General features: G+C 42.6%; 1 protein-coding gene across 1 annotated transcript in view; it reads right to left on the bottom strand.

Annotated features, from left to right (window-relative positions):
• Window positions 1-23,390, bottom strand: part of Atxn10 (ataxin 10) — a 138,356-nt gene that overhangs the window by 67,308 nt on the left and 47,658 nt on the right. The window contains exons 6-9 of the mRNA XM_047548333.1: window positions 17,284-17,364; window positions 10,221-10,383; window positions 2,891-2,999; window positions 1,241-1,410 (exon numbers count right to left, since the gene is read on the bottom strand). Coding sequence (XP_047404289.1) covers window positions 1,241-1,410; window positions 2,891-2,999; window positions 10,221-10,383; window positions 17,284-17,364 — 523 coding nt within the window. The remainder of the gene's footprint in view (window positions 1-1,240; window positions 1,411-2,890; window positions 3,000-10,220; window positions 10,384-17,283; window positions 17,365-23,390) is intronic.

Here is a 23,390-nt window from a genome sequence, read left to right as displayed (position 1 = left end):
TGCACACAGGGTTGGTGCCCTGATGCTCCTTGACTGGTCTCTTCACTACATCTCATCCTCCAGGGTCTCACTAAGGGACTCACTAAGTCACAGCACAGTGATCTCAGGGACTGAGCACTTCTTACATGGTGTCTGGTTCTTACAAAGTTGGAAATAGGATCTGCCAGACCAATTAAGAGCTATGCCAAAAATGGTACAGGATGGCTCCTGCCACAGTTTACTGTTCAAAGTGGCCAGAGGAACTGAACAGATTCAGGGGATAGAGAGATAGATGCCAACCAACCCTTGATGGGGGAATGACAAAGTCACACTGCAGAAATATATGTAAAATAACATGTTCCTGCAGACTTCTTGGAAAATATAATTTGCCACAGATTTAATGAAGCAAAACAAATGCCACTCAAAGTATAACTTCAAGAGACTCCAATAAACACTAGTTCAATGTGCAACATGTGACCCAATCATCCTGCAACAATTATCACTCTCTCACATGACTGAAACAAGGACCTCTACGCCATTCAGCAAAGAGCTTTCTGAAAGAAGTCTACCAAGTTTCCAAACTTAAGACATAAATATATGTCCACCTCAAAACACACAGAAGAAAAGGCTTCTGATGGCACCACTGGTAAACGCAGAACACAGATAAAGTTAAAGGGAGGTTTGCTTTGTTTTTTCTTACAATAAAGATCAACAGTAATTAGTGGGGTTTTTTTTTGCTTGCTTGTTTTAGTTATAGGTGGACACAATACCTTTATTTTATTTTTATGTGGTGCCTCACGCATGCTATCCAGTGAGCGCTCTAACCACTGAGCCACAACCCAGGCCCTAACTAGTGATTTTAATGCATAGTATGTGCTAGAAATTTTCTAGGTCTTTTAAATACATTTTTATTGACTGCATGACATTACAGTGTTTAAATGCATAGGCTATGAACAAACATCACCTATCTACAAAAAAGAAAACTGGCTCAAACACATTCAGGACAAAACTCACACAAAACTAGAAAAAGCACAACCTGATACTAACAAATATGACTTATTGTGTTTATTTGTGGGAATAACATATAATAAATATTATTTTTGTTTTCACTTATTTATATATATATATATATATAAAATATATATGTATCTCTTCTCAACCTATTTTCTAACCACCTCAATCTTTCACTCAAAAAACGTAATGTAGTCTAAACTCTAAATAAAGCAATGCATGTGTGACACATACTAAGAAATCCTCTTACCTTGTCTTGGTTATCTTTATTCTTGTAGCACAGATTTCCGATCAGACGAATAAGATGAGACTTGAACCCCTCTGCCATATTTGAGATGTCACCTTCTGCTTTTATGCAACCAGAGGTATTGAAGATATTTGTGGTATCTTTTCCAGCTACATGAATTAGTCGTAAAAGATCTAGAATGAAAAGGGTTAACTTAATTTCCCACAAGAAAATATTTTTTAGCATTGGTTCTAGTTTTCCATACTGAAATCTAATTTATTTTAATGCATTAAAACGAAATAAAGGTAGTGCACTGAAAGCTTTTTTTAAATAACAATTAGATGTTCTTCTGCTTTTGCATTATATTTCTTTGACTCTAGTTTTGGGGAGATAAGCCATAATTATTTCCTTGATTGGACCTTCTACTTTCTATTTTACAAAGAAAAGTTGATTAAAAATTTCCCAATATCGTTCTTACCAAAAAAAAAAAAAAAATTGTACATATACATATAGATAGATAGATCAATCTCTTTCTCTCTGTAAGATCTCATCTGATAACTAGTCAGCTAAGTCTAAATCACAAGCCGTGTCTGTAACAAACCACACCACAGAACCAAGAGAGCTCTACACTTCTCAATGGTGAAATAATCCAAGGCAAACCTACTTTAACCACAGTCAGAAAAATAATGTCATTATACTCTATGGATACCTCTCGGCAGCCTAGGAAAACAGACCTTCCAAGAGCTGTGAGTTCGTGTTTCCACATTATTTCACTTAATGTTCCTGACAAACCTACCAATGGCAGACATCGTGTTCCCAGTTTTATAATGAAGAGATCATGCTCAGAGAAGTTAGAAACTTGGCAGAGATGGGATGGCAACCCACACTCATCCTGGCTCCACAAGGATTCCGGGTTGGTGGTATTTTATTTTGATTATCACTAAAAGCACTGCACTCAAAATAGTACACCAGCAGAGGGTTCTAGCACCTCCTGAAGCTCACTGCTAGCACATCTGAGCTTTAGATACTAAGTCACCTTTCTTAGTCCACTGGCCCCGAGCATAAGCATGGCCTCTTTAATGGAAGAAAGCAGTGAGCAGAGATGACCACCACCAAGGCCAGGCTAACCACAAGGAACAGGTTCCATTTGAATTATTCTCCAAATAGCTTTTTAGTAAAGATAGTAATACGTCAAATAATGGCTTCTTGCTTAAAACCATTTTTCCATAAGAACAGAATATATAAATATGTAAACTACTATTCTATGCATTTAGTAAATGTAATTGTGAGAAGTTTTATGAAGTTAAAGTAATATAAAGAAAAAATCATCCTCATAGTCACAAGCCTCCCCTCTTTCCTTCCCCATCATCTTGGTAAGGAGCCTCCTGGTGACACATCCCCTGCCAGCACCTGCACTGTAGGTCTCACTATGCCTGTCCTAAGCAGGTGTCCCAAGGTCAACAAGAGGGAAGTAGTAAAACTTAATGTCACTTCAGGTCAATCAGCCTCGGAAACCCAGCTGGTACCACAACACACAACTCTCAAGAAGAAACATTCAAAAAAACCTCCAAGTGCATCAAAACACTGAAAATTAAGGATGTGTTTGGATTTACACAGTAGCATGATGAGTGAAAGACTTCTTAACAGAAAACACCAAGTGTGTATTTCACTCACCGATCACACGTTCCAGCAGGCCAGGAAAACCCTGCAGATAGCCCAGCAGCTCAGTATTGGCAGTCATTTCACACAGCACATCCAGAAGCCGAATGGTGGCCAGAGCCTCCTGCAAAGTATGTTAGAAGCTAAATGATTTCATTCTATAGATCACTATAGGAGAATGAAACACAATGTTAAATATGAAAGTCAGTGCTCGTAACACATCTGAAAAGAGAAACTGAACCGTGCAAAACAAAACAGAAGTATTAAATAAGTCATCAAATAATCATCTCACTAACAGCAGACATCTGCCAGCAGGAATGAAACATTATGTGTCATTATGTGTCTTCTTGGAGCAAAGAGTCAGAAAAGTTCTTATTCAAGCAAAAATACCTTCCAACAGTGGGATAAATGTTCAAAATTACTAGCTACGTGTACATAACATTTATGCAAATACTTTCTTTTTAAAGCATTTCCAGTATTCAAGTTCTACTTTAAAGATGCAAATATCCCATGAAATACATTAATTTCTTGTCCACAAGAATCCTGTAAAGTGCTGTGGTTGACAAACTCTGGCTTCAAGATCTCACATTATTTCTGGGTAAATAAAAACGTATACACAGTATCTTGTTGGGTTGGAAAACATCATATTATATGAACATGCGAGATCACATAATTACTAAATAATATGCAACAAACAGACTGCACAGACAAGGAGTTACTGCATACGAACTGCATGGCATTAGGCGGTCCATATGGAATTCAATTTAAGTCCCACTGTTAAAGTATTTAACAAAATGTGGCAGAGACCATAAGCTTAGGTCATAAAGATAATATTCTTCAAAAGATAAATTACTTTCTCTTGTTAGTACCAAATATGTATTTACTATTTTCTAATTAGGAAATCCAAAGATAATATTTTAATCTAGCATTCTGAAATCTCAAAATAAAAAGCAAGAAGTAGCACAGTTTTAATGTCTTGAATCTTTAACACTACTTCATAGCTTTACTTGCTAATTACAGAGTTGGGGATAACCTCGATTAGAACTCTGAAATTATACTGTGAACAAGGGGGCTTGAGCTAATGCATGAACTTCTCAGGGCTTTGGAGTCCTCTTTACTGTTTCTCCTGGAGAAATGGCTGGCTGATCCTGGGTAAGGCAGAGCTCTTGCAGACCCTGGTCACACAGCAAGGAAGTTATGAGAGAACCCAGGGTCATCAGCATGTTAGAACATCAGGAAGAATCACAACTCAACATAAGCCAGGTGGTTTTAAAGTCATGATGATAATTAAATAAAACAAACCAGCTCACTGGTCACCTTGGGGTGAAGCCTTGAAACTGACTGATTACTTTGAAGACTGAATCAAGGGGCAATTAAGCATTTCCTTGTCATGATACCTCCTGGAACCTGACAGTTGACTACGGGAGTTTCTCTTTATAGAACACTCTTGCTGGGCTGGGGTCGTAGTTCCTCTTACCTTGCATGTGTGAGGTACTGGGTTCAATCCTTAGCACCACATAAAAATAAAATAAAGGTATTGTGTCCATCTACAACTAAAAAAAATTTTTAAATAAATACTCCTGCTAATAAATGACAAATGACTATGATAGTCAAAATGCCACCACCTCACAAAACTGACGAATTGGGAGATTTAAATACTCATTGAGGATGACCAACACCCCAGGTACAAATGGCCACATGCTCTGTGCCTCCTGCTGAAAGTGGGCACCACAGCAATGAAACACAACTCAAAACTTAACCCAAACCGAACACACCTCAAGAACTAACCCTCCTACACAGCAAATGCAAGGCAGAATCTAGCGGTCCACCATAGAGATTCACACATCAAAATTGAACCGTAGACCACACCACAGGAAAATACTACAGCTTCCTTAACAAGTAGCTTGCCCAGGAGAAAGGGAAAGGAAGAAAGGGAAGCCTAGATATTCAACAGAATGGAGACCTGTCAACCCAGTGCAATGTATGGCCATTATCTGCATCCAGATTCAACAAAATAAACTTGAAAAAAGTTTATTAAACAATGGAGAAAAATCTGTACACTATTAATCTGGAACTAAAATTTTACTGTTAAATTTTTTAGAGGCATTTATTGTATTGCACTTGTGTCTGGTGATGCCTCATCTTTTAAGAGTGCGGGTGAGGTTGTGGATGAAACGGGAATGAACTGAGGGCTAGGGACACAGTTCAGGATGGAGCCTTGACCAGCAGGCCTGCCTGGTTCAACCCTACACCACACATGCACAAAGAAGGAACCAAAATACAAGATGAATGGAGGACGCTGAAGCTGGGGACGGCTGGCTGAGCTTCACTGCACTTTCTTCTTAGTCTGTGTTTGGAATTTTCCATTAAAAGACAGAAATAAAGAGATGATGAAAGGGGTTGAAAAAGATGACCAGAAGCATCTTTCCAGGTCCTAAATTCTATGATATTAACCAGAAAAAACCCAAAAGAAAATAAATCTATCCCCACCTAAAACATGCTCAATTTTCATCATTAAAGTCCTTTTATTAATAAAGTGTTCCTAATGAGCACCCGGAAATTAATAATAACCAGGAAAAATCATTCTCTAAAAAAACTAAGAGTAATGAGTAAAATGTCCTTCCAGATATCAAAGTATTACAAAACTATATTAATTAAATCAGGTACTGAGAGACATATGCAAATGAAAGGAACAACATTCTGAAAAAATGTTGAAGGGGCAAAAAGGGGGAAAAAAAGAGTGGTCTCCTGGTCCAACTCATCTCGCAGTTAACCGGTCCTCCAGCATTTGAGCCACTTTATATTTCTGTGAGTATATAAGAATGACAAAATGCAAACATTTTTACCCAAAGAAATGCAAATTAGTTGTATCTGGACAGAATGCAATTAATTATTGCCTTGGGCAAAGGCTAGTTCTGCATGTATTCATACATACATGTTAAAAACATACATATACGTATGTTCATTTCAACATTCCTTTACGACATACAAACATGTAGTTCTTTATGTTTTCCTTTCTCCATTTAACATCTGACTGTTAAACGCTAATCACCTAGAAATGGATCCAAACATACACAGCAGCTTACAGTCCTAAGAGCAGTGAAAACAGCAGGCTGCTCGCTACATGGTCTGAATCCTAAGAAGCCAGCACTTGGGAAGCAAGGGGTATTGGTCAGCACAAGAAAGGTCACGCTCAAGTACAACCCACTCACGTGCAAAGAAAACAGGCATGCAGAAGTGAGACTTCTAAAACCACACACACCAAGATACAGAAAGCCAGACTCAAACCCAACACACCAGGGACTTTATAAAATCTTGTGTGATTCAAAAGACATAAGTAATTTATTTGGATCCATACATCATTCCTTACCTAAAAATAAATTCTGTATTAATGAAAACTGTGGACTAGGAACTGAAAAAAAAATGGAGTGTACAGGTATGTATTTCCACATTGTAAGTGAAGAAGTATATTAAATTTTAAAATTTGAAAAAAAACAAAATCCAGAGGCCATTAAGGATAAAATTGATAAGCCCAAGTAGATTAAAAACAAACAAATAAATTCTAAAAGGCCAAATATACTACAAATAAATTCACACAGAAAATTAACTATGGGAGAAAAATTTCTTTGACAGAAAGACTGACATTCTAAAAATATTTTTTTCTAAAAGATACATTCAAAGGTAACCTAATAAGCAAAACAAATGAACAGATTAGCACTGAAAAACAGTACAGACATGTAATTAGTCAGATCTGTAAAGGGTTGTGGTGATGGCTTGGATGTGAGGTGTCCCCCAGAAGCTCATGTGTGAGACAATGCAAGAAAATTCAGATGAGAAATGATTGTGTTGTGAGCATCTTAACCCCATCAATGAATGAATCCCCTGACAGGGATTAACTGAGTGGTAACTTAAGTGGTAGGGTGTGGCTGGAAGAGGTGGGGCATTGGGGACATGGCTTTGGCGCACATATTTGTATCCTGCAAGTGGAGTCTGTCTCCTGTTCCCTCAACACCAGGATGTGAAATGCTTCCCGCTGCTACACTCTTCTGCCATGTTGTTCAGTCTCACCTTGAGCTCAAAGGAATAGACTCTGCTGTCTATGGACTGAGACCTCTGAAACTGTGACCCCTTAAATAAACTTTCCTCCTCTACAATTGTTCTGGACAGGTCCTTTATCCACAGCAGTGAAAAAGCTGACTAAAACAGTTGTGATCCAGTCTTGTGCTACACAGTTCTTTCCTTTAGAACTGTCTCTAAAATGTTTTAATATACACTCTCTGATTTGCTATTCAATTTCTAGGAAGCAAATTTTTTTCTAGGAAAATAATCATGGTGCATCTAAATAGTGAAATGTCATTCAAATATTAACAAGTAAGTGCCATTTGTATTAAGATGGAAAGATATATAAGTTTTATAAGTAAGGGACAAACCAAGCTAAAGAACAGCATATGCAATAATGTGAAAAAGGAAATAAACATGTAGGTTTATTTGGTGTGTGTACATATACCAAATATCTTGGGGAAAAAACAGAAATACATGCAAACATCTCTGTAGAAAACAGATGGGGGCTGGGCAAAAGGGGGAACTTCTTAACTTTGTTTCAGCTTAAGTAATTTTTCACAATGAAGAAAATATTTGCATAATGCAATAATTTAAGCCCTTAACAAAATATGGAATGAAATAACACCATTTTTACTTATTCCACAAATATACATTAGATGTCTACTGTGTAAAAAGTTGCCCTGAATTAACATGCAGTTGCAAGAACTAAGAATGAAAAACCTGCAAGGTAAGAATCATTCTTACCACATTCAGCTGTAAGGAAATATAAAGTTAAATGAAGTGTTTTCAAGCATTCAGAGGAAAGGCAAGGCTCCTGAGCAGTGAACAAGAGGCGGGAACTCAATCTCAGATCGTACAGATGAAGCATACTGGAGCTGACAAGATGTATCCAACCTGGAAAGGACAGCAGGTGCACTGACACAAGAACCCAAGATGACTTTCTGTAAAGGAATACTTGCACAAAACTTGGGGTTTGCAGGTCAGTTACGTAAGTTAAAAAACAAATGCAATTAAGATGACCACGCTCATTCTCACTTCCCAGTCACAACATTATGAGAACTTTATTGACTGTCTCATCCACAAGAGCGCCATCGATGGCAAGCTCGGGTTTTTCTGGGAGGGGAGAGGAGCCAGTCCTGGGTGCAGCTGGTGCTGAATTCTGTGCACAGATGCCTCTGACATGGGTGACTTCCAGTCAACCATGGATACCCAGCTCAAATCCTAGGTGTATGGTACCCAACTCAGAAGTTGGTGCAGGCCAGGCCAACTGCAGGACAACGCTGGGAATGTGGTATGTTTTCAACACTCACATAAAGGTCTTCTTAAAAACTACCATGGCATTTATATATTTGTTTGTTTATTTCTGCACCTACCTTAAAAGTACAGTATGTATGAATTAATATGCATGAGTCGTGGGTGTGCAGATTAATACACTTCTTATTTCAGTTTTCATAGGAAAATTGCCTACAATTTCCTACCCCATTAACATATGGTAATTCCTCCCACCGTAGAGAAGCAACTATTTAAGGGGAAAATGTAAATATTCCTAAATACAAAGAAAAAAACCACACTAGGTAAATTCCTACTACAATAATGAAATTGCTTTCAACACAAGTCCTGGAAACAAAGCTGTGGTTTAACAAGTGTGAGTGTTGTGTCTTCCTGTCTCCTAGAGAATTTTTTAGAGTTTTTGAAACATAGCTCATAACTCCTCCTGCTGGAAACAGGCAAATCTAGCTCCAGAAAGCAACAGTGAGAAGTGAGTGAAGACTTCTCTCTTCTCTATCACAGAAAATGTCAGTGACCAGAACCTGGTTGGGCGACCTAGCAGAGGAGGCCTACGCAGAGTGGTCTCAAGCCCAAGCACAGGCACAGAAACCCACTCTCACACAGGACAGCAGGAGCCAACAGCTCTGCACCATGCTGCAGTGCTCTGGGGTGGCTATGCCACTGCCCTGTTCTCTGCCCACCCCTGGCACCAATCCTTCCCACCTGCTCATCCCAACTACTGCCCTCAGGGATTCCAGCATCCATCACTCCTCTTTATCTGCCCATTCCAATCAGCACACAAAAGAAGACCTATCATGTTTTTTTAAATGTGTTCAAATCAACTCCACTAAAGTAAAATTCACATGCAGTAAATCTCATCCACAAGTGCACAGCACAGGTCAGGGTCAGGGCTTACAGCTATGTGTACATCAGAAAGTCTCATGTCCCTCTGCCCTTGGCTTTAGCCCCAGTGGCACAAAGGTCTGGCCTGCTCCAGTCTCAGAAGTGGAGCCTGCTGCCTGCTCTCTCACCTGGGACCTGTGTATTCCTCCCTGTGACTGTACCAGAGCGCATTCCTTTTGTCTGCTGATTAGTTTTCCGGAAAAAGAACAATTTGGACCTTACCTCGGAAGGGAAGGATGGAGGAATAGGTACAAGAGAGGTTGTTCAGTGAAGAGGCATGAACAGAATCGGCGCCAGCTAGTTCCCATGCCCTCCAGAGACCAGGCCTAATGCTCGAGGGTAGGCTGGAGGGAATAAAAATGACCTGAAGTAGCCAACCACAGGGGCAGGAGCTGACGCAATTGAGAAGTTCCTACAGAGGTTAGGAGAAGTGGATTTCCTAGAAGGCAGTTTGGGAATAGGTACTAAAAGCTTTGAAAAGACATATACCACAAGCCTAGCACCTACACTGCAAGGATCTCCCAGGTTACTAATGATGGTTAGTGATGTGCTAAGATAAACCGTAAAGACATCTCAACAGCACTATTCACCACAGGTAGAGATAACTAGCAGACCTACGTGTCCACCTACAGGCAGCTGGTCAAATAAATTATGGGAAATTCTTTACCTAGAATGTTGTGATGACATTTTAAAAGATATTCACAATGTACTGCTCATTTCTTTGTTCAGCAACTATTTGCTAAGTACCCAGTATGTGCATACAGCACTATGACCATGGCCCAACCTCTGCTCTCATGAAGCCTCCATTCAGAAGAAAACCAACTCAAAGCAGATGGCACAGAGCAACTCTACTGAACATGTCTACATATGCATGCGTGGATTTGATGTTATCTGCCCTGAAATATGTACAAACCACCATTTTTGAAAGTCACTGACTCTGCCTACAGAAATAAGGGCACTGCTTTCCCTCATCTGCATTTTCTAAGTATCTAACACATGGCACATTACACACATACCATCCTTACCAGCTTTCCAGAGTGACCTCTCCTAGAAGACCTGACTGATCAGAAAGCCTGCCTCCTCTCACCCACGGCACTGGGATCCACCTTACCTCATCATCGTGCTGCTCGGAGGTCAGCCTCAGCACAGTCCGGCACTGATCCACAAAGGAGCTTGCAATCAACTCGGCATGGCGCAGAAACACAGGCACATCGTCCTTGGCCAACGGCTCGTCACCCACCAGCTTGGCTATCACGAGGTCTAACAGCGTGACCCTGTGAGCATAAAAGAGCTCTACTGAACTGTACAACACCAGACGCACCTACACAGACAGTTTTAAGGTGATATTTTTATTGTAAATTCCTTACTTTATTATAATGTCTAGGAAAAGAATTATGAATAAAAGATAATCTTCATCCATTACCTATTTTACAAAATCTCAATTTCTCTGATGTAATTTGGCTATGGAAACAAGAAGTCACAAGCTTTTTATACCCATTACTACGATCTGCTGAAGTTCTGGAACACAGTCACAGAACAGCAGCGAGGTGAAGGGGCTAACATTTGTACATTACTTGGTTGAGCCAGGCAATTTACACGTGATCTCATTTAATCCTCACGAAAAACTCAAGGAGGCAGGTCCTGCCATTAGCCTCATACCAAAGGTGTGCAAAGGTGCAAAGGTTCAGTGAGGGCAACTGCCCGCCCGGCATCATGCCTCCGCGAGGCCGCGCCAGCCCTACTCTGCCTGTGGCCATGTGCTCTTACCACTCATTTTATGGCCTTTCTTGAGAGGCTGGCTTTCTTCTGTGTTTAATTATTTTTGTTTACCAAAACACAATTCTGAAGGCCAACCTATGTCACTTTTATATCAATAATTAAATTATCAAAAAATCTCACTTCTCTTAGGAAAAATTAATGGCAAATGGGCAAATCTATCCAGCATAGATCAAGCAAGACCTTTGCTAAAAATCACATTTTGATCTGGGATTATACGCATAATTCTCATTGTTTAGCGAACGAGGGGAAATACACTTCAATTAGGAACAGAGCACTCCTTACTAAGAGAAACACATGCTATTTGCTACCTCAAGTAAGATACAGAGCTGCCGAGCTCAAATGACAGGAAAAAATCACCTATAGAGTAGCCATGTTCAAAACTCCCCCAAATCACATCTTTCTTATACCAACTACTAGTCCAAATTAAAACAAGTAACACACAACCCTCTCTTGAGACAATGCCAGGATGCTTCTGCTCTTCCTTGTTCATATATAATCTTAAAAACAAGGGGCCATCTGGGGGCCATAAAGCCAGGCCAACCCCAACCCACACAGGAGGATGGTCAGGCATTTTGGTCCGCAGTTGTCTTTTCCTGTGATACCCCCACATCCCCCCCCCCCCCAGTTTGGCATCAGATTAATGTTGACTGTGCAGAATGAGTTGGTTCTGGTTTTATTTATTTTTTGGTCAAGAACTGGTGTTAGTGTTCACTGGGTAGAAATCACCAGCGACCCATTCAGCATGGCCCCAGTGCTCCCCACCACTGGCTCAGGGAGTATAGCAGCCACTCCTGGCCGGGAGGTCACAACCCTGGTTCTGGAACTTAGCCCCTATTGGCCCACTGCTCTGACAGGCACTACAACAGAAGAAAGCAAGATTAAGATTAAGTCACAGGCATCCCAGATGTGAACGCAGAGAAACAAGCATCAGTGGACTGTGGACACGGGGCCTGCATGGGTGGGCCAAGACGAGGCAGCCACAGGTAATGGTCTACACAGTTGTGTAGGTCCACGTGGATGAACTGAGTGAAAGGTGAAAGTTGATTTGTCATCTTCACAAACCGCCCTTCCCCAGACGCCTCCCCAGCTGGTGACTCATGAGCTTCATCACATGACTAAAGAGAAGAGGCCTGCGGGGTGAGCACTGAGTGCTTCTGAAGGAAAAGAGGGCCTAAGTCAGACATGGGCTTTTAAAAAACATAAAAAATGCAAACTAACTTTGAACATGACCTGAAAATAGGCAATGCCTCATTAAATGATCCTACTATACGAAGTCATCTGCCAGTAAGAAACCTTCATGGCTTCCACTGCTGAGGACTGGCCCAGAGCTCTTCAGTCCATGCAATGGTCCTCCCCACCACCTACCTCTTCTGCCTGCAGCCACCAGCCAAATCACCTTCTCTTGAAATAAAGGAACTACACACAGGACCATGATGCTAGCTTTGGAGACTCAAGCAGGGAACGTTTTCAGAATCATTCATTTTAACCAGGCATTACATCCCATCACATTTGCCGCCCCACCAAAATGCACAGCACAGTCTGGGAACTGCGTATCTGGCTCCCCCACCTCAGCAGGAAACTGCACTCAAAAGCTACATGGGCTTGGCAAGGGGACAGGTTCTGGAGATGGGTACACAGGTGAGGCGTTCACAGGGTGCACATCAGCACCCCCCACATCCAGACAGGCAGGTCACCACCCAGAGCCTCTGGATGCCCACAGAGGTGTGGTGCCAACTAGCGGCACAGCATAGCAGACCGCTGCCATCCACGGCCAACGTAAGTAGGAGCACAGCTGAAGCCACGCGATTTCCCACAGGGCTCTGTGGGCACTGAGGGACCCCACCCACGATGCCCCTCAGCAGCTGGCAGAGCCACAGCTTCCTCCTCTGTTCTGTCTCACCCTCACAACGCAAGCGCCACGCTGGCAGGGGTTCCGTCCAGTGTATTCAGTAGTACTCAGTAAATATTTGTTGAATGGACAAAAAAACTTTTGTGACCAAAACAAAACCCAACCTTGACCTCCCACTCAGTGCTCTCTCCCGCTGCTTTGCTGAGAATATCTTCCAACAAAGCACAGTTTTCCGTGTTCCCCAAAATGCATCCAGGACTTCATCTGCCCTTGCTGTGCCACTCCTCCCAGGGGAGGAGGACCTCCTGTTGGCACAGGCCTGGCAGGACCCCACCCGCCCTGCAGGATCTAAGTGCACCTCTTACACAGTCCACTTGCTGCAGAGGCCTCCAGGGACAGCTGTCCCACAGCCCCGCTCTTAGCCCACCCTAGGGCCCCTCTCCAGACACGTCTTGCCTTACATCCATCTCCAGCAGTTCACTGAGAGGCTGTGCAGCCCGAGGCTGGACAGATGTCAACCTCGGCATCTCCTTCAAGAGCACAGGACAATCCCTGTTCACAGTAGGAGTCAACATTACTCACTGAAGTAAACCAAGTAACACAATTTTGCTTTCACTAAACCACAGGGGGGTTTTAATGCCTGAGTCTTGTCTTTTCACCTGGTCTTTTATTTTCTCCATGTCCTTCTGCATTTGGACTCCGTTGTCTTTAATCTTACATAGTCACACACATTTACAAAAAATCTGCTAGTTAATTACACTGCTCCCATGCAAATATGTGCAATTTATAGGGCACAAAAACAAGGTACCAATCCTGAGCCAGAATACTTCAGGTTGCTGCTTTTAGAAGAGGCTTGCTGCCACTGCCATCTTGCTGAGACCATGCGGCTACACAGCCCACCTCCAGTAAAATCCAATCTCAGTGACACCAAGCCTGACACTCGTTCTCATTCACTTTCTGAACTCACAGGCAGTGGCTGATTGACAGATCGTGACATCTGAAGTGCCACACCTGACACATTGATATTACAGAAGCATGCAGACTGATGGACATTCAGGAGAAAGACACCTTATGAGAGAAAGGTCATCTCTTCTTAAAAGAAAGTGGTCTGCAGGTCCTCACCCTGTGTGCCAATGGAGTTTAAAACCTCTCACTGTAACACAGGAATCACTGTACCGTGGTGGACTTCACCGAGCAGTATCACACTAGGTCTCAGACAGGCCTGGAGGCAGACCAGTGGCAGGAAGTCCAGGCTGCGGCTTGCCCCTGCCAACTGGCGCCGAAAGCAGCGCTCCTCCCCAGGGCCACGTGTGCATCCTCCAGGGTGAGGGTCTGACTGACATCTGCCAAGTGCTTGGAACAATCCCTGGCTCACATTAACAGGAGCTGGGTACAAACTTAAGGGGAAAGTAGAGATGTTGTAATGGCAATGTATTCACAGAAAGTCATCAGTATGCAACAGCACAAAGGGCGGAACAAAGGCGAGCTGGTTCTCACTGTGGCCTTCCTTACATCTAGAATGGGATCAACTAAATGCTAAATTTCAGATTACATCATATACTCGCATATAAAACAAGCATTTTGGGGAAGAGCAAGATCTAATCCCAGAATATCACCTTAAGCTCCCATTATTCCTAGAAGGACTGTAGCTTATTATCTGGGCCCCAAGAATAGCAGACCCTGCCCCTAACTTCCATCCTGAAGCAGCCCTGCTGTGACTTCTGGAGTCCTGACCTTTCCTGGCCCTGGGCACAAAGGAACACATGGACAGAGGAATCGCTCTGCTGCTTCCCTAAGACCAAGGGCTATACACCCGTTTTTAACTGACACTGTTACTCCACAATGACAATGTCATTATTCCCTATATACAAAATGCTACAGAACAGCAGTGCCCCTTTGGGCATCGGATGCTGGGTGACTGTGGCGTACTCAGCATTCAGAACCACAGAAACTCAGGGATCTCCACAGGGACAACGTAGCCGGCAACCACAAGCTTGGTGTAATAGGTGTTTTGCCCAATAAAAAAAATTCACATGACATACTTCCAACATATGTAGTTCAACTAGAAACTAAGTGCCCATTCAGGATCAATCCAGGCACTAAGGCGTACTCAAGTTCTGATAAGGACAAACACGGGTGGGTGTTCTGACATTTCTAGCCTTCCTCAATAAGCTAGTCTTACACACCCCACTCTGGAGACTGTCACTTTAGTGGACAACTATAAAGTGATGGTAGTCACCAGATAAAGAACATGTCCACCAATGGATGAGTGACAAACAAAACACAGTGTGTGAGAGGTACGCAGTCAAAGATGTCATGAATGCAACCAAGGCCATGGCAGGAAGAACAAATTCATTACGAGACAGAGATGGTGCAGTGCTGAGGCTCCCTGGCAGTGCAAAACAGAAGGTTCAGAAGGGCTGAGGGCAACGGAGCGCTCCAGCTCAGCAGATGGCAACACATGAGCAATGCACTAGATAAGCCTCGTGTTGAGGGGTAAGAACATCCCTTCATTCACTCGCGCTCTCAATGAAGAACTTTTTCTTCAGAGCACCTGCTACATACTGACTGGACATGTGGCCACCAGAAAATAAGCAGGATCAAGTCCTTGTTCTCACAGCACCAATGACCTAATGGCAGTGCGCCAGAAGCAAGCAGGGATGCAATGCCTGACAAATGACATGACGGGATGGCAGCACATGGTTGGAAGAAAACACACTGGAGACTCATGAGCAGAACCTGGAGTGGACAAGGAAGCACCCGCTATAGGCGTTTCTTGAGTGACAACAGCGAGTCACTTGTTTATCATCCAATTTAGTTCTGCAATGGGTTAGTTTAATAATATCATTTGGTAGGGCACAGTGGCGCACACCTGTAATCCCAGTGGCTTGGGAGGCTGAGGCGGGAGGATCCCAAGTTCAAAGTCAGCCTCAGCAGTTTAACAAGGGCATAAGCAAAGTAGCGAGATCCTGTCTCAAAACAAAAAATAAAGAGGGCTGGGGATGTGGCTCAGTGGTTAAGTACCACTGGATTCAATCCCTGGTACAAAAAATATATAAATACACATACACACAAACACATAAAATGCCATGCATATAAATAAATTAAATAAATAAATAAATAAATATTTTAAATGTGGCAGGGATATAGAAGAAATTTTATTATTAAATTACAATTAAACTCTGCATTCTCTTTATATCCAGGTGTTCCTCATTGCAAAGAAATTAGCAATTTTTTTAAAAACTTTCTTAGTTGTAGATGAACACAATGCTTTTATTTTATTTATTATTTTTTTATGTGGTGCTGAGAATTGAAACCAGTGTCTCACATGTGCTAGGCAAATGCTCTACCACTGAGCCACAACTCCAGTCCTGAAATAAGTAATTTTTAGCACTAAATATCATACATTTATTTTAGGTAAAAACAATATAAATAATTATTTTTCTTCAATGAACACATGCATATGGTAGTGGTGGGGTGGGGATACTAAATATATAAAACTAGTATTTAAACTGACTTTACCAGTATGAAATTTTCCTTTTTTGTTGAAGATTTTAAAAAAGGGAAAAAAAAAAAAAAAACTACTTAACAAAAACCTACAAAGGAGTGTGTAAAGTTTAAACACTGGAACATAAATACATAGTAAGAGTTCCAAAACCATAGCAATTATAAAAACTGTGATCATGATGATAAAAAAGTTATGAAATATTTAAGGTCTTGACCATTAGATCTGTGATTTCTGAATAAACTCTACTTTTCCTTAGGCAATATTTCTAATAAGTCCAGGAAATACATGTTATTAGACTGGAAAAGGTACTTTAAAGTATGTTCTTCAACCCTCTTATTTTACAGGTCAAGAACCTGAATCCAAACAAGACAAAAAGACCTACCGCAGCCACATGAAGGACTGCCCTCACAAGGAGGCCGGCCAAGGTCTCAGTACCTCCGGCCACAGCAGCCACAGGACCAAGGACAGGAGGTCTCAGCACCTCCAGCTACAGCAGCCACAGGACCAAGGACAGGAGGTCTCAGCACCTCCGGCTACAGCAGCCACAGGACCAAGGACAGGAGGTCTCAACACCTCCGGCTACAGCAGCCACAGGAGCAAGGACAGGCAGGATTTTCTTTTCCTCTTAAGTATTTATCAAAAACTATAAACCTAGCAGAGTATATTCCAAATAATCAAACCCGTGACATGAACAAATAAGCACATCTCAAATGTATACCCGTATAATACACAGTTGCATAAATCACTACTGTGACATTAAAGCACAAGCATAACATTTTGTTCTTGAAGTGTTTCGGTATTTTTTTTTTAATATTCTTATACGGCATAATGGCACCCACCTGAATCCTGCAACTCTATGTAAATCGCCGCCTACTGTGGCCAGGCTGTAATGTCAACCAAGCAATTTGAAACCAGAACCCACACAGAAGCATGTACTTAGAGGTCTGTGCCGACCAGGAAACCTCACGGCTTCTCAGTTCATGCAGCAGGATGCACCATGGAATGCTACGTACTCAAACCACACTGGTTTGGGGTTACCTTTCTTGATTGCTCAGTTTGGCATACATGGCTTGCACCAATTCCGGGCTTTTCAGAAAGTGATCCGTGATGATTAAGAACCTAAGGGAAAAAGGGGAAGGTCAGTTACTAGGAACAGTGCAACAGACAGTCTTGTCCACTAGATGAGGTAAATCTCAGACACCAGCACTTCCTCCGATGGGACTCCATTCTGCTATAACCCTAAATGCTTTCAGAGGCTCACATTAGCAGCTAAAAGAAAAAAACACTCCTTAAAAACTACTGTCTCCAACTAAAAACTTTATTATGAAAATAATTCAAACTGATTCAACTAGAAAAAAGGGCTTACCCCAACTCTTGTCTAAGTTGAGAAAGGAAAACTCTTACTGTAAAGAGGAATAAGAAATTTAGCTACAAGTTCAGGAATAGACAGAAAACTGCTGTATTTTTTCTCTAAAACACTCCACTTTCATCTAGAGATTTGCCAACATGGCAGAGATGCTCCCGCTTGGTCGTCCACCCCTGAGCAGCTTTCAAGTCACAAAGAAGACCCCCTCGCTGCCAAGCAGCAGGCTCCTCTGAACTCACAGACCAATTATGAAAGCCCCAAGGCAAAGAATATAAGGCATATTTCTTCAAAGTACCACGGTGACATCTGAAAGGACTGAATAGTATTATTAATTCTCCATCATATTTACCTGAGGGCATCTGAGGGAAAGATTTAAAGAACTAGAGAATACAGTGTTTATGACCAATGTTACAGTAACAAGAGTTGCCCTAAAGTATTAAATAAGTTGACACACGGGTTAATACTTGTTAAAAATATGAAACACAGTCTGTCTTGCAGTACGATGATGACTACACAACACGTCATCCTTCGGGTAAAGGCAGAATCCAGGGCTGGGGGGTGTGGCTCCAAAGGCCTAGCAGGCACAAGACCCAGGGTTCAATCCCAAGCACCACTAAAAAAACAAATAAAAAGCAAAATCTAAACAGTATTCTATTTCTTCTATAGCCTTTAAAGTGGCTGGTTGCTATGATGTATAATATTTCTAATAATGATGAATAAAATTCAAATTTCTCAAGCAGTACTCTCTGCAGCTCACTCCATCAGTACCCATGTTAACCAGGAGATTAAGCTGTAACACTAGGATCCATGCATTCCAAGTCAGGCGCTCTAGCAGGACCCAGATCCTAAAGCTCATTCATCATTCACTTTCTTGGAATTCAAAACATTTTCCTATAAGAACATTCATTCAAAAACACTACCCCAAGGACCAGGCTAGGCTATATCACAAGCCTCACCTCCAAAAATATTATCCAAATCATGCAGAAAGACCTACACAGACAGACTATAACAGAAGAATGTGTCAAATGCCACATGTAGGCACACATGGCAGATTAAAGAAGCAGCAATGGGTTGGAGAAGAAGGGGCAGCAGACCAGAGAAGGGAAAGGGGCAAATCCCTGGGAGAAGGGGAGAAGAGAGCGGTCACAAGTGAGTGTAATGAAGAGGGCCTGGAAAGACTGCAGGTGGGGAAGGACGGCAGTGAGCTAGGGAGCACAGGCAGCCAGGACTGCTGGGGCTGCCAGGGGCCCCAGAGGGAGGGCCCGGGAGGGCTGGGGCACACAGCTCAGTCTTCAAGAGGTCTCCCTGGACAACCTTGCCTCAACCACGGCCTGGGCAGAGCAAGATGGAAGTGGCAGCCACAGTTGCTCTCATGGCACTTGCAAGGAACGCCCTCTTTCTTCCTAACCATCTTTTGCCAGAATCCACTTCTGCACTTGTCGACTTTACCTGCTTTCTGCTTTCTATTTCACTCATTTCAATCCTATCTTTCGTTATTTCCTTCTTTCTTGCTCAGTGTTTACTGTGCTCTTCCTTTTTTACCTTCTGAATGTACAACCTCAGATCACTGATTCCAGACAACTGAAAGGAAGGTCTAGAATCACTGACCCAAGGTTCTGCAAATTTGTAGGACAGGAAGTTATAAACTTTCCTGAGCACTGCTTTTGCTTTTATCCCAAATTCTGATGCTGTTTTTTCCATTACCCTTCAGTTTAAAATACTTTCCAATTTTTCTTATGACTTCTTCTTTGACATATCAATCATTTATGTGTTTGAATTTCCAGGGATTTGGGATTGTTCTAGGTGTCGTCTTGCAATGGTTTTCTACTGCAGTTCACTGTGCTCAGAGAAGGTGCTGTGTGTGCTTTCAGTCTTTTACACTGAGATGTCTACAGCCTGCCTCCAGTCTGTGCCGGTGAGCTTAACTGCAGGGAAGAAGGAAAAGTGTGGGAAGGCTGAAGCAGAGCTGGCTACCTGCTGCAGGACTGCCAAGGTCGTCTGTGTCTCCGCTCAAAGCTACCTGCACTCCCGCTCATGGCAAGGAGCAGGTGCTAAAATTTCTAACTTCCATGTCCAGGCAGAGTAGAATAACAATTTACCCTCGTACTCAAACAGACTAAAGTAGAAGACTACTTCCTCCTACTCAGAGTAGAGGCCGGAGGGCTGCCCCTGCCCTGGGGGAAGCCAAGGCAGCCAGAGGAACGGCACATTGTTACGCCTGTCAGCCCAGGCCAACCGAACCTGCGGACATGGATTTCCTGCCTTTGGTCCTACTTTGCCATCTTGTCTCTCTGAAAAGCTTTCCTCACCTTCAGAGCCTCCAAAGATGAAAATATGAAACAAGAAAGTTCCTTTTATTTTCCTTCAAAGCTGGCTTTGAATAAAACCTATTTTCCTAACAATGTGACTCCAAATATCCAAGGAGCAGCAAAAGGTGTAGCCTCTTTCCCTACAACCCAGCCACACGACCCACGAGACATAAAACATGAAAGTTGTCACACAACGAGCAACAGACCAGGTCAGGGTTCGTGAAAAGCACTTTGGAGCACTTCTCCTTACACAGACAAAACATCCTAATAAATACGTGATTATGCAATTTGACCAATGTTTATAAAATGCTAAGAACATCAACAGTCAATTGAGGGTACAACTAGTGAAGGAGGAAGAACTGTACCCCAGAGAGAAGTCCACGAGGGCTCTGAGTCTGGGGCTCCCATCTGGGCCAGGCTGGACCTGCTTCTTCATGTTGAAAGGCGATGCACAGACCACTCACCTCAGGGCCAGGAAGTGAAAGAGAAAGAGGAAGGGGTTGGGGTGCCACTGTCCCTTTCAGGGGCTCACAGCAGTGACCTGAATACCTCCCAACTCAGCCCAGCCCTTAAAAGTTCCACAACCTCCCAACAGGGGCCGCCGGCTGAGTAAAGCCCCACTAGAGCAGGGCACCGGCACCTCACCCTGCTACCCTTTCACCTACTAAATCCCGCGGGATCAAAGGCAAACATCAAAGCTGAAAAAATCCAACACCAGGAGAAAACCTCTGGAGAGGAAAAGACTTCAAAGCTATTATAAAAATGTAGAAGACATTTTTTTAAAAAGACTAAAAACATCATTTACTAAAACAAATCAAAAACCTTTACATGAAAAAGTACCACAAGCGAGGTCAAAAGACAAAGAAAAACAAGGAAAAATGTCTCTTTTATTTCAAAAAAGGAGTTAATATCCCCATCTAGAAAATACCCCTAGACACTGATTAAAGCCTGACAGTCTCACAGGAAAGTAGGTAAAGAAAACGAGAAGGCATGTTAAAGATAAAAGGTTCCTCGATGTGTAGAAAGATGCTTGACTTCATAGGAAAAATACAAAATAAAACTGTACAGGAATCATTGTACTGCTGTTGTTGTTTGGTACTGGGGATTGAACCCAGGGGTGCTTAACCACTGAGCCACATCCCCAGCCCTTTTTATTTTTTGTTTAGAGACAGGGTCTCACCGAGTAGCTTAGGGTCTCACTAAATTGCTGTGGCTGGCTTTGAACTTGCACTTCTCCTGCCTCAGCCTCCCAAGCACCTAGGATTACAGGCGTGCGCCACCACGCTGGCTCAGGAATACCATTTTAAACCTCAGCAGGACTGGCAGATCCAAAACTCTAGTAAGACTCTTAACATTCTGTGAGTAACGATGTGGGAAAGGGGAGCAAACGCAGCGGAAACATTCATGCAGGGTGCTGGAAAGTGTCTTCAAAAGCCTAAAGGCACATTCCCTTCAGCCTGGCAAGTGTCCCTGTACATCTGCCCCACGATCACACTTGTACACGTGTAATGGGACCTGTATGAATGGGGTTTTCATGCAGCACTCCGAGGTCATGAAAACCAGAAATGTCTATTCACAAGGGACAAAGGAAAGAAACCATAGTATACTGTCCAAGGGAAGGAAAGAAAGTGAGGGGTCTTTATATAACAACACAGAAGGTCATCAAATATGTACCATGGGGAGAGGAAAGAAGGAAGCACTGACTGCTCAAGGGACGATGGAGGGCTGGGAGGGTAGGGAGGTCATGCATTTCGATATTTGAACCACATGCATGCACTATCTACCCAAAAATTAAATACACAATTTAAGTAATGTAGAGGGACAAGGAATCTCAAACTCAGCTCTATTTAGAGAACTTCCTGTTGAAGAGAGAAGGGGCCGGCAGCATTCAGAGGGTCCTAGCCCCATGGATTTCCAAAAGTGACACAAAGATGCAGATAATTCAGGAAGATTAGTTTCAATAGTTGCTGCTTCTAGTCATGCAGAGTTCAATAATTTCTCCAGGATAACTTAATAAAAAGTCTCTATATCGCTTCTCAAACCAGATACAGCAAAAACCTCTCCAACTTAGTGATATGATAATTCAGGTTATTGAAAGTCAAGGTCAAAATTTTATCACTAAAATGCAGTCTTCACTACTGCCTTGCAAAGAATACTGTACACAAGTCAGGTCATGGATGAGTCATGCGGAGCAAATGTCTTTTCTCCCTCCACAGCCCCATTCCCACCCTCCTTCCCCTTCAAGGGCAAGTGCCCGTCCTCCAGAGGCCTGCCTTCAGACCAGGTGTGCTTCCTGCATTGTTTCTTAAAGTCATCGTTTCAGGGGAAACTTTTTAAAATTGCAGCTACCTTCATAGACATGTGGGCATGCAATGTAAAAACCATACCCATCACGTGATCTTAGTGACCGCAAGAAGCTAGAAAATACTTTTACATTTCTCTGATTAGTGTCCTGGATAACGACATCACTGTGCCTTTCTCCTCCTGTGCTTGAGATCTAGGGAGTCTCACCAGCAGCTCTTTAACCCAGCAGTGTGCACAGAGCTTATGAGGCTGCTGCCAAAAAACACCTCCTGGGGCTCAGGCTGGGGCTGGGGCTCAGTGGTAGAGCACTTGCCTCCCACATGCACTGCGTTCGATCCTCAGCACCACATAAAAATAAAATAAAATAAAAAGATGTTGTGTTCATCTACAACTAAAAAATATTTTTTAAAAAACCACCTCCTTCCCCTGTTAAAGAGTCAAATAACATTTTTACTGGGTTAAATGCAAGCAGCATTAAGAAAGAAAAACAGCAGTCTGGTTCAATGATCATGTTTCTTCTACTAGAAAAACTGAGCTATAATCTGAAGAAAAACAAAAACAAAAAAACTACACGAGCTCTAACAGCACTAGGGCTCCCTAATGCTCCACCTGCAAGGCCCTGGGCAAAAGCACCACACAGGCCCATCCCGCTGCCCTTCCTTCCAGGCCCCATTCCAGCTGAGGGTTCTGGACATGAAGAGCACACATTCAGATCTCGGAGAGAGCTGGGCTAGAGTCTGTCCCAACATGCACAGGCAGGGACGCTGGGTACAACACTTTCCCTCTCGGCATCAGGGCCTCTCTGCTTCTCCTACTGCTGGTAACAACATGTCAGAATTCAACCCCAAGAGAAAGGAAGAGAAAGCAAACAACATGCAAGTCCCGAAGCAGCCAAAGGCAGTGAAAACGCACCACCAGTCCACCCAACACTTCAGTTCTCAAGGTGTCTGCCACTTTGTTTTCCTGCCTCACATCCCTTTTTCCTTCTTTGAATAACAAGAATTTTTTTCTTTAAGAATAAGCACAAGACTGGCGGCTTGGCCCCACCACAGATTGAACAGAGGGCCCTTTTCTGCCAGAAAGAGGACTGTCCAAGGATAACTCACTGGCACACCTAGTATACATTCGCCGGGGTAACAACACTTTGTTTTTAATTCCCAAACTTC

This window comes from Sciurus carolinensis, chromosome 4, assembly GCF_902686445.1.
Source record: "Sciurus carolinensis chromosome 4, mSciCar1.2, whole genome shotgun sequence".
Lineage (NCBI taxonomy): Eukaryota > Metazoa > Chordata > Mammalia > Rodentia > Sciuridae > Sciurus > Sciurus carolinensis.
The sequence above is the reverse complement of the archived record's forward strand: the minus strand, read 5'-3'. Positions and strand labels throughout refer to the sequence as shown.